At 39.3% G+C, this 12,261-nt stretch overlaps 1 protein-coding gene across 1 annotated transcript; it reads right to left on the bottom strand.

Moving 5' to 3' along the window:
* Nucleotides 1–501: 501 nt before the first annotated feature.
* Nucleotides 502–3,070, bottom strand: LOC140804487 (GDSL esterase/lipase CPRD49-like). The gene is made up of 6 exons (XM_073160527.1): nt 2,829–3,070; nt 2,351–2,428; nt 1,771–1,911; nt 1,275–1,351; nt 1,025–1,174; nt 502–832 (listed from the first exon to the last, which is right to left on the bottom strand). The coding sequence occupies exons 1-6, from the start codon at nt 2,937–2,939 to the stop codon at nt 643–645; spliced, it is 747 nt and encodes a 248-aa protein (XP_073016628.1). The 5' UTR covers nt 2,940–3,070; the 3' UTR covers nt 502–642.
* Between the last annotated feature and the right edge of the window lie 9,191 nt (nt 3,071–12,261).

A 12,261-nucleotide genomic window follows, 5' to 3' on the forward strand; every position in this document is an offset into this window, starting at 1 on the left:
TATAAGCATTTATTTTTTTTAAATATTTTGCAGTTTTTATAATTTGTATTTCAAATTTTTTTATACATATTTTTGTGCTTTTATACAATTTTTTTCATGTGTTTTTTATTAATATTATATAAAATTCAAACATTAATGTTATAAAAATATAAATTAATTTTGATAGAAAGTATTCGAAATATAATGATTACTATATAAATACAGTATCAATAGTGCATAGAAAAATTTAGATAATTAAAATATAATGACGTATAGACTAAGGATATTATTGTCAATTTGCTAAAAATTAAGCTTGAAATCAATTTTTCGACAAACACTCAAAATTTAGCTTATATTAGCTTTAAACTTTTACTTCAAACACTTCCTATGCTTCTCCACCCTTCAAAATAACCTCTAAAAATCATTTTAAAATTAACAAAAACTCTCCCAAACACTCCTCTTATACTATGAGCTTCACTAGTAATATAACCTCAAATAACCACTACAATTAATGCAGGTTGCTTAGACAGAAAATGGCTCACCACTTGCCTCAAAATTTAAATATTGTTCGAGTAAATTAAGGTCGCTTAGTTGCTGAGGCGAAACCGCTCACATCTTAACATTTTATTTATTTATTTTTTGAAAATCCTCTAGAATGAAATTTTAAATATACTTTGAGAGATTTATAGTTGTTTTTCCATCTTTAGCAACAAGATCATAGGGTGAATCTTCTGAAAATTCGACGGGCAAGGAATCCCTTCTCAAACTGGGCTCCCACTCAGCTTCATCCAGCACCTTGAGTATTTCTTCTGCTACTACCTTACTCCCCTCCGCAGACAAGTGGATTCCATCCCTGGGGAAAACAAGAACGTTGGACAAAAGGCAAGGTTACTACTTATTTCCTGAACCTACTCGTACCATATCCAAAAGCGAGGTGATTGGTGCTCGAGTGATACCATCATGGTTTTAAAGCATTTTTTAAATCTAGTATATTTTTTATTACATTCTCGAAGCTGTTAAATAAGTTATAGTAGAATGCACTCACGTGAAGCAGGCGTTTAGCCAATCTTCTCTTTTCTGGATTGCAGTCCAAAGATCAACTACCTTCATGTCCAATTCCCTACACAGCTCGATACAAGCTTCAGAGTATAATCGGCACAACTCATTTGTTCGCACAATCTCACTGACATGTGGACTGTTTAGGAGGCACGAAAAGAAAAAAAGAAAGAAGAAGGATAAGCCCTCAATAATTTGAACATTGAATGGTGTACTGTACTAATTATCATATAGGGTACCTTAAGTTCTCACGAAGTTTAACCTCATTAACTGGAGGGCAACTGAGAAAGATTAAGCGAGGTTGTTGTGGAAGGCTCTGGAATAGAAACCCACTGTTAGAGGGAGAAAAAGAGTTTATAATTGAAAAGGCAGAAAACAAATGAAAAGGGAGAACTGGCCTAGTTAAGGATTAGTACCCTCTTCATGTACAAACCCCACTGGGGAAACCACACAACTATGCAATATAGCTACATTTTTAGGAACTTGAAGTTTTTCTCCTCTGAAAATTTGAAGGTTTTCAAATGTAACCAATTTTTTTCGATATCAAATTTCTAAGAAATTTGTACCTAAATGTGAAGGAAAAGCTCTGACAGGGAACCCATCCTATGATTTGCAACAAGAGATATGAAAAGTACCATATGTTGCATTAAGTTGAACGAACTACGACATTGATAGGAAGCCACCTAGTAATTTCATAGCAACAAAGTCATTTCAGTACAAATTTGAGAAAGTTACCTTGAGATGAATGGCAATTTTTCTCATGTTTTCAACATATTCTTCAAGTGGTACATGTGGCCCTAGTCCAGATTCATGAGGCCCCATTGAATCGTTTCCACCAAAGTACACAACCACCAATGAAGGCTGAATAGCAGCATTCTGCAACAGCAAAAACATAACAGGAAGATCCAAGGATGGCAAAATGTTAAAAAGTCATTGGTGCTATCATTGTCTTAACAAAATTTCAGCAATGCATTTATTTTACTTCAGACACCGTTAGTAGAAATTGCTTTTAGCATATTACTTCAGTCGTATTTACTTGAAAAGCTTATAGCACCATAACAACTTTCATATGCTTAGCTATAGTCAAGATCCTCATGAACTGGACAAAATGTGGAATATGTATGCATCAAAGTAATTGCAAAAAGAGGTCAATAACTATTCAATTAAGTTTGAACAGTTTACCTGATGCTCTCTGCTACAGATATGAACAAACTAATTTACTTTATTGTGGAACCCGTAAACATGCAGGATTTTTTAATTTCTAATCTTTGTGAATCATTTATAGTAGCTTCTACATGTAATGAACTGCTGGTACCTTGGGAAAAACTACATCAAGTACTTGGACAGCCCGTTTTGAATTCCAGCCATAGTATCCTCTGGAAATTATGTCAGCCTACAAGAAATGAGAAGAGAAAAAAAAAGGCAATAATAGAAATAGCACGAAATAGGGCTGAAAGCTAACAAGTTAAAATGACAATTATTATTCTTTTTCACTATAAAAACAATTTTCCGGCACAGAAATATGTGAGAAGTCTATGGCACATTGGCACCCCAAAATGGAACTTACACTAGAATAATCACAAAATTTTCTAAACCTCTTTTTTCCAACGAAAATCAGCTGCAATGATGACACGTGAATGGAGGAACTACTGGAATAATATTATCGGTCGACAAAGGTATGAAAATGAATGGAAATCTTAAAAATCCCAGCGCCAAAACTTAAATTTCAAAACCCCAACACACTAAAATTCGTATCAAAGAAACAGTAATGAACAGAAGAATAAAAAACGTACTCTACGGGAGTAGACATCGGAAAGAATCGCACCCCAACCGCCGGTGCTGAAGCTAAGCTGAACTATCGACGATCCAAACAACACAAACAATGGCCTCGTCGGACCCACCATCTCTCCGCCGCGGAAACTCACTCTTTCTTCCGAAATGGGGTGTGAAGTGAAAGTACACTTGGCAGCATGAATTCAACGGGGCAGTTAAATATTTACCAAATTCTTCTCAACCAACTCATCAAATCAAGAAAATGATGGCCAAAACAATAATGTCGGAATTATATGAGAAAGACTGATTCTTCTTAATTTATTTGATTGATTTATTATGTCTATAATTAATAATAATATTTCTAAAAAAATAAAGCTTAGTAACCTAGGTTTTTGATATAAAATTTAATTTTCAAAAAATAAATTAAGGTATGCAATAATATAGAAATTTCATGTTTTTAATTAGTGATTAGATGAAAATATCAAATACGATTATATTTGAACATTTAATTTTAAAAATATATTAAAATCGTTTGCACTTGTTCTCCTAATATATCTAATTTTAATAAGAATCAATTATGGAAAGAAAAACCACACATTTAATAAAATACTTTAAATTTTCTTCGTAAAATCAAACAATTGTCATACATTGGATTCGTCATCAACGTATGAACGCAATGTCTGGGTCAGTTTGACAATGCATCAAGTTAGCACTTTCAATTTTCAAATGTCGTCTATTCCGTATTGTGAAATTAATGATATATTAAGTACTCTATCCGTATTCATCAAGATGGAAATTCATGAATATGTTTCAAAAAAAATTTTATTTTATTATGATATTTTAAGTAATATGAGATTTGACAAGATGTTTTTATAAGTACGAAGTGAACAACACACCTTACAAATCTTTCTTGTATTCAACAGTCGATGACAGTTCCAATCCGGTGAGAGCATCAAGTAATCTTTGTGTAACAGAAACAAAGTGGGGGAAAGCAGACCAGTTGGAATAAGTGAACTAGTCAATGGCTTTCGGATAGGTTACTATAAAGTGCGAGAAAATGAGACAATAATTGTAGTGACCCGTTCCAGAATCACCTACTAATCAAGATTTAAGCATGCAATTAACTTAATTAATTACAATCAGAGATAATGGCGGAAAAGGTCAACAAACGATAGATATACAACCCAATCGAAGTCCAGAATAATTCAAACAACAATAAATGGTACAACTGTCTCGAAACAAAGCAGTACTGATAACTAAAACAAATGGCTACTCAACGTCCTCCTCCTCTTCCTGAGCCCTCCAACCTGAGACCTGCCCCGCGGGAATGGGGTGTCCAAGATAAAGAAAAACGAGGACGTGAGCGATAAGAACGCCGAGTACAAAAGCATGAGTATACAAGCCTATATGAAATGCACATGCTATGATATGATACCAGGGTATTCAAGAAACGGGAGTCACAAAAGATCTCAATATGCTCAGTCTAGAGGCGCCAAGTGGATAGTGCCGCGCGGTACTCCTCTGGGTCAATGCATCCACTACAAGATCAGACGTGGACCTAAAATGTCCCGGATCACCGAAGCCCTCCGGACCCGTCGGCCACTGTGTACTCTCGGTGTCCATGCGTCCACAAGACAGGGCTGAGTGGCCCCACAAGATATAGCTTATCTCGAAAGAGATACAGCTCAACAATAAAGGCTATCTCGAAAGAGATACGGCTCAAGATGAAATGTAACATGCAGCAAAAAGCGTGACATAATAGCATGCATCATATGACATATATCAATGCAGCAAATAATCATGCAACACATATAAGAATGTATACTCGACCAGGATATCTCGGATAGTACTTTCGTACCTCTAGTAAAGCAATCCTAGTCCACAGGAAATCCTATCAATCGGGTCTAGTCCGTCGTCAGCCCTGACAATATTGAGCTCTCTGACTGACCTTCTCGGACCGTCGGCTATGCCCGGCTGCTCTGTCCCGGGCTGCTCTTCCCTTTCCGGGCTGATCTTCCCTTCCCGGGCTGCTCTTCCCTTTCTGGCTGCTCTTCCCTTACCGGGCTGATCTTCCCTTCCTGGCTGCTCTTCCCTTCCCGGGCTGATCTTCCCTTCCCGGGCTGCTCTTCCCTTTCTGGGCTGCTCTAGAGAGCTAAAACTTGCATTTAAACACACAGTACCCCCTCCACAATGAGAAATCCCATGGCCTATTTATAGACCTCAGTCTGCATGAACGTGTCAACCAAATCCCATGCATCCGGACATCTGTCGCTAGGCAGCATGCACAAAGACACCTCACCTTACATGCATGAATGTGTCAACCAAATCCCATGCATCCGGACATCTGTCGCTAGGCAGCATGCACAAAGACACCTCACCTTACATGCATGAACGTGTCCAACAATTACCATGCACTTGACACCTGTCCGGCAGGCGTGTCAACCAAATACTATTCCCGGGCTGATCTTCCCTTCCCGGGCTGCTCTTCCCTTCCCGGGCTGATCTTCCCTTCCCGGGCTGTTCTTCCCTTCCTTCCCGGGCTGCTCTTCCCTTTCTGGCTACACCTTGGCTTACTCACACGAACTCTAAAGCCAAATTACACATGATTTACTTAATTAAAGATACTTAATCATGTTTATTTAAATAAATAGGATTCGGGCTACTACATTCTCCCCCACTTAAAAAGATTTCGTCCTCGAAATCAGGCTAGAAGAAGAACGAAACGAAATCACAGTGTTGCGACTTTGATTGTTGCACTCCCAAGAGCAGGTTGTCCACAAGTAGTATAATTCGGTGAGTCCGAATATCGTATCCACAGGGAAGCTAAGGTAATTACAAGTCCACTACAATGTCTTTTTGTTTTTGTTTTTGTTTCTTTTTAATTTTAATTGAATCTTTAATGGGTAAATTTTAATTGTTCAAATTTAAATTTAAGTAGTTGAGATTAAAGGATCCACTCTTGGTATTTTAATAAAGTTAACATTAACGAACAATATTGAAATCCACTTAATAAAATGGTTCCAATATATTAAATAATCATATTTATATTATGTTATAAATTATAATCTTATAAGTACATAATATATACCAAAACTTATAAATGTGGTCAAGTATTTATTGTGCTATATATATTTGTAAACACTAAATCAAGGTTCCCACTTTAAATGGTTGGTAAAACCAAACAAACATTTAAATGGTACCAATAAATTAATACTATAATATATTCATATATACTAAATCAAGGTTCCCACTTTAAATGATTGGTAAAACCAAACTAACATTTAAATGGTTCCAAGAATTTAATATTATAATATATTTATATATAATAACTCAAGGCATCCATTTTAAATGGTTGGTAATACCAAACTAACATTTAAATGGTTCCAAGAATTTAGTGTAACATATAGCAACAATAAATCTAAACTCCCACTTATAAGTAGGGTATAAAAATGCTTAAAGAAATAAATATAACATAAACAATAAATAATGATTAAATAATATAAAACATAGATTCTTACCTTATAATAACCTTATTATCATGCCAAGAGCTTCACCTTATCATCTCAACTTTAGGAAGTTAGCTATTCATTATTCAAAGTGTAAAACTTTGAATATGAAATTAACATGCTAATTATATTTAAATGAAGAAATAAAAGAAAAATATAGAGAGAAATATTATGAACTCAAAGATTTGTTCATAGAATGAGGGATATCTCAATACATTACAATGCACCCCTATTTATAGCCAAATTTGGGGAGACAACCACAAATAAAATATTATTTTTTACACATAAGTCTTCATTGGTGTTCCAAGAAATTAATATTATATTGCACATCACTTTTGACAAGCATCTTCTCCGAATTTTCTTCTTCACATAAAATGAAACATGTGGATAATTGAGTTGTCTAGTTGTGGTATTTTTTTCAGAATATTTGACCAAGTAGTTTGAGAGATATGGTCAAAATACTAGAGCATGGTAAAACTGCCACTCCTTCGGTAACTTTAATTGTTGCTTAATTTGATCCCAATTGTGAGAGGATTTTTATCTCATGCTTGCCACCAATATTGTAGATATTAACATCAACTTTCTACAAGTCCAAGAATCATCTTAATCCCATTTGCAACGCCAAGGTTATTCTTGTTTTATCGAACCTGTAAAAATAGTAAAAGCTTATAATTACACAACAACTTATATTTTATACAATTTATTATAAAACATATAATATTTAAAAATTTAATAAAACAAAAACTATATATTTATATTATAAAACATTTAATTAATGTACAATTTTTATGTTTATCACACAGCATCGAAAAACAGCTAAAATACTGTTGAATACAACCGATGTTTGGTTTACAACGGAAAAACACACATACATCCATAGTACAACTACAGTACAACTCAAAAGAGCTCTGGATGCTCTGAACGCATACGGCTCTCTAACTCCCAAGTGGCTTCTTCAATGCCTCTGCGCTGCCACTGAATTAAGACAAGAGGAATGATCTTATTCCGCAACACCTTGTCTTTGCGATCGAGAATCCGAACTGGTCGTTCCACGTAAGACAAATCCGAATCAAGTTGAACTTCAGATGGATGTAAGATGTGAGACTCATCTGCTACATATCGTCTCAACAAAGATACGTGGAACACATCATGAATACTTGATAGGTACGGCGGCAATGCAAGTCTGTAAGCCAAATCTCCCACGCTTTCCAATATTTCAAATGGACCAATAAATCTCGGAGACAGCTTACCCTTGAGACCAAATCTCAAAATCCTGCGAAAAGGCGAAACTCGGAGAAACACTTTCTCACCTGGCTGAAATTGAAGAGGTCGACGCTTGATGTTCGCATAACTAGCCTGTCGATCCTGAGCAGTCTTAATCCGCTTCTTGATTACTGCAACCTTATCAATAGCCTGCTGGACTAACTCTGGTCCCTCAACATGTCGTTCCCCAACTTCGTCCCAGAATAATGGAGTACGACAACGTCGCACGTACAACGCCTCAAATGGTGCCATACCAATACTACGATGATAGCTGTTGTTGTACGCGAACTCCATCAAAGGCAAATGATCCTGCCAAGCGGTTCCGAAATCCATAACACAAGCTCGCAACATATCCTCAAGTGTACGGATAGTCCTCTCTGACTGACCGTCGGTCTCTGGATGATAAGCCGTACTCAAACTTAGTGAAGTACCCAATGCTGACTGGAAACTACCCCAAAATCGTGAGGTAAAACGAGGATCTCTGTCACTAACAATACTGACTGGCACTCCATGCAAACGTAAAATCTCTTGAATATACAATCGAGCCATACGATCGAAAGTGAAATCACGGTTATATGGCAGAAAATGAGCAGACTTGGTGAGTCGATCCACCACTACCCAAATAGCATCACTGTTCCTCGAAGACAATGGCAAGTGAGTAATAAAGTCCATCGTGATATGCTCCCACTTCCACTCAGGAATAGGTAAATTCAACAATAATCCTCCAGGTCGACGGTGCTCTGCCTTAACCTGCTGACAAACTAGACACTTGGAGACAAACTGATAAATGCTGCGCTTCATCCCTTTCCACCAAAATCGTGTCCTCAAATCTTTATACATCTTATTGCTTCCCGGATGAACACTCAACTTGCTTCGATGAGCCTGAGACAAGATCTCTTCCCTCAAAGTATCATCCTCTGGTACTACAACCCGATTAGACAAACACAGAAGACCATTAGTCTGATAATGGAAATTGCTATCTCCACCAACCAACCGAGCTAATCTCTGAGTCTTGAGATCAGACATCTGAGCATCTCGAATCCGAGTGAACAAAGTTGGCTCAGATAAAATGGTAGCAACACGAATGCTCTCCATACCTTTCCGATGTCTGAACTTAAACCCCAACGAACAACAATCCTGGACAGCACTAGACATAGCATTGGTCTGAAGTGCAGAGGCTCTCACCTTGCGACTAAGAGCATCGGCTGTGAGATTCACAGAACCTGGATGGTACTTGATCACACAGTCATAATCCTTAAGTAGATCCATCCAACGACGTTGTCTCATGTTCAACTCAGCCTGAGTGAACAGATACTTAAGACTCTTATGGTCAGTAAAGATTTCAAACTGAACACCGTACAAATAATGACGCCAGATCTTTAGCGCAAACACAATAGCAGCTAATTCTAGATCATGAATAGGATACTTCTCCTCGTGAGATTTTAACTGTCTGGAAGCATAAGCGATCACATGACCATTCTGCGTCAACACACACCCTAAGCCTTGAAAGGAGGCATCGGTGTAAACACGGAAACCATTAGATCCTGACGGTAACGCCAAAACAGGTGCAGAAGTCAGAAGTCGACGAAGCTCTCTGAAACTATCTTCGCACTCAGATGACCACTCAAATGGAACATCCTTCCGAGTAAGCTGCGTCAATGGTCTAGCTACCTGAGAGAAATTCACGATGAAGCGACGATAATACCCTGCCAGACCTAGAAAACTACGGATTTCGGCCACTGTCGTCGGACGTGACCAATTCAGCACTGCCTCAATCTTGCTAGGATCCACAGAAACTCCTTCCTTGGAAATCACATGACCAAGGAATACTACACGATTAATCCAGAACTCGCACTTACTCAGCTTAGCATACAATTGCTTCTCGCGAAGAATCTGCAACACCATCCTCAAGTGATGAGTATGCTCTTCCACACTGTGAGAATAAATCAAGATATCGTCGATGAAAACCACAACAAACTGATCTAGAAAATCCCGAAAGAATCGGTTCATCAGATCCATGAACACCGCTGGCGCATTTGTCAATCCGAATGGCATAACTAGAAACTCGTAATGCCCATATCGAGTACGAAATGCAGTCTTGGAAATATCATCATCTCTGACTCTCATCTGATGATAACCCGATCGCAAGTCAATCTTGGAGTAAACAGAGGTACCCTGAAGCTGATCGAACAAGTCATCAATACGAGGTAATGGATACTTGTTTTTGATCGTCACACGATTCAGCTGGCGATAATCAATACACAATCGCATCGATCCATCCTTTTTCTTGACAAACAAGACTGGAGCTCCCCAAGGTGAAACACTCGGACGAATATAACCTTTATCAAGAAGATCCTGCAATTGCTGCTTCAATTCCCTCATCTCTGACGGAGCAAGACGATAGGGGGCACGAGAAATCGGTGTAGTCCCTGGCATTAACTCGATGCCAAATTCCACCTCTCTAATCGGAGGAAAACCAGGAATCTCATCTGGGAAAACATCAGGAAACTCACAAACCACTGGAATATCATCTGTACCAACACTACTTGTGGATGAATCAATCGCATAGATGAGGTAGCCTTCCCCGCCCGACTCTAAAGCACGACAGGCTTTCAGAGCAGATACCACTGGCATCGGAGGTCGCGCTCCCTCACCATAGAAAAACTAACTAGAGCTCTCAGTCGTACGAAACTGAACAAGCTTCTGGTAACAATCCACAGTAGCTCGGTAGGTAGTCAACAAGTCTATACCCAGAATACAATCAAAATCTTCCATCTCTAGGATCATAAGATTCGCAGTCAACTCGTTACCCTCAAAATCTAAAGGACAACCCATTACTAGACGCTTTGCTAACACCGAATGACCCATCGGAGTAAAAACGGAAAGAATGACGTCTATAGAAACATACGGTAACTTATGGCGCTTAACAAATCGTGCAGAAATGAATGAATGTGATGCTCCGGTATCAATAAGAACAAAAGCAGGAATACCGCATAAACAAAAAGTACCTGCTATGACTCTCCCTGTCTCATCTGCAGCCTGATCCTGGTTCAGCGCAAATACCTGACCTTGGGCACGAGGTCGAAGATTTGAACCGCCCACTGCCTGACCTTGTGTCCTCTGCTGAACAGTCGTCTGAGATCCGGAACCAGATCCTGCTCCACCTCGCAACTGAGGACAATTCTTCTTAAGATGACCCATCTCTCTGCACTGAAAACAAGCTCCCGCGGCTGATCGGCACTGCTCCGATGGATGGTTCTTCCCACAATGCACACAAGAAACCTTCTTCTTACCAAAGCGAAAAACACCGCTAGACCGAGATCCAGATCCAGAAGAAGAAGAACCTGACTTCTTGAAAGACTGAGATCGAGGGCTCAAAGTATTCAGAGGTCTAGAAGAAAGAATAGACCACGCTGGAGACTGATCTCTGCCTGGCGACACCGGTTCACTAACCCATCATAAGAAGTAGGATTATCGCAGACAGTGACTCGATCAAAGATCTCCTGGTTAAGACCCTGAAGGAAATGGTCATACTTGGCCTCAGAACTGCCACTAATATGAGGAGCAAAGGGTAACAACTCGAAGAACTTCTGCTGATATGCATCAACAGACATACTACCATGCTTAAGATTTAGAAGTTCAATCGTCTTTACCTGGCGAAGGGCTGGAGGAAAATATAGCTGCATGAAAGCTGCACGGAATTCGGCCCAAGTCACCCTACCCTGAGACTGGACTATCGGCGCAGAAGTAGATCGCCACCACTTGCGCGCACGGCCCTCGAGAAGAAAACCAAGGGTCTCCATCTGCTGCTCTTCGGTGCATTGGAATGCACGGAAACAACTCTCCATGCGCTCTAACCAATCCTCAGCAACATCGGGAGTCTCGCCACCGACTAAAGGCTTAGGCCCCATCTGAATGAAACGGTGCATCTCAAAACGCCTAGAGCCATCACGACGATGACGATGTTCATGATGACGCCTACGATCGCCCTGGTCACCCCAACGACCTACACTCCCCTGACTACTCTCATCACCAAGGTGGTCAGCCATCGCTACAAGATAGAATGGGGAAAAATGGTAAAATGGTCAACGGAAATCCTAAAACAGAATCTATATCCCAAAATCATATGCATGCTCTGATACCATAAATGTAGTGACCCGTTCCAGAATCACCTACTAATCAAGATTTAAGCATGCAATTAACTTAATTAATTACAATCAGAGATAATGGCGGAAAAGGTCAACAAACGATAGATATACAACCCAATCGAAGTCCAGAATAATTCAAACAACAATAAATGGTACAACTGTCTCGAAACAAAGCAGTACTGATAACTAAAACAAATGGCTACTCAACGTCCTCCTCCTCCTCCTGAGCCCTCCAACCTGAGACCTGCCCCGCGGGAATGGGGTGTCCAAGATAAAGAAAAACGAGGACGTGAGCGATAAGAACGCCCAGTACAAAAGCATGAGTATACAAGCCTATATGAAATGCACATGCTATGATATGATACCAGGGTATTCAAGAAACGGGAGTCACAAAAGATCTCAATATGCTCAGTCTAGAGGCGCCAAGTGGATAGTGCCGCGCGGTACTCCTCTGGGTCACTGCATCCACTACAAGATCAGACGTGGACCTAAAATGTCCCGGATCACCGAAGCCCTCCGGACCCGTCGGCCACTGT

The sequence above is a fragment of the Primulina eburnea genome, chromosome 11 (assembly GCF_022965805.1).
Source record: "Primulina eburnea isolate SZY01 chromosome 11, ASM2296580v1, whole genome shotgun sequence".
NCBI classification, from domain to species: domain Eukaryota; kingdom Viridiplantae; phylum Streptophyta; class Magnoliopsida; order Lamiales; family Gesneriaceae; genus Primulina; species Primulina eburnea.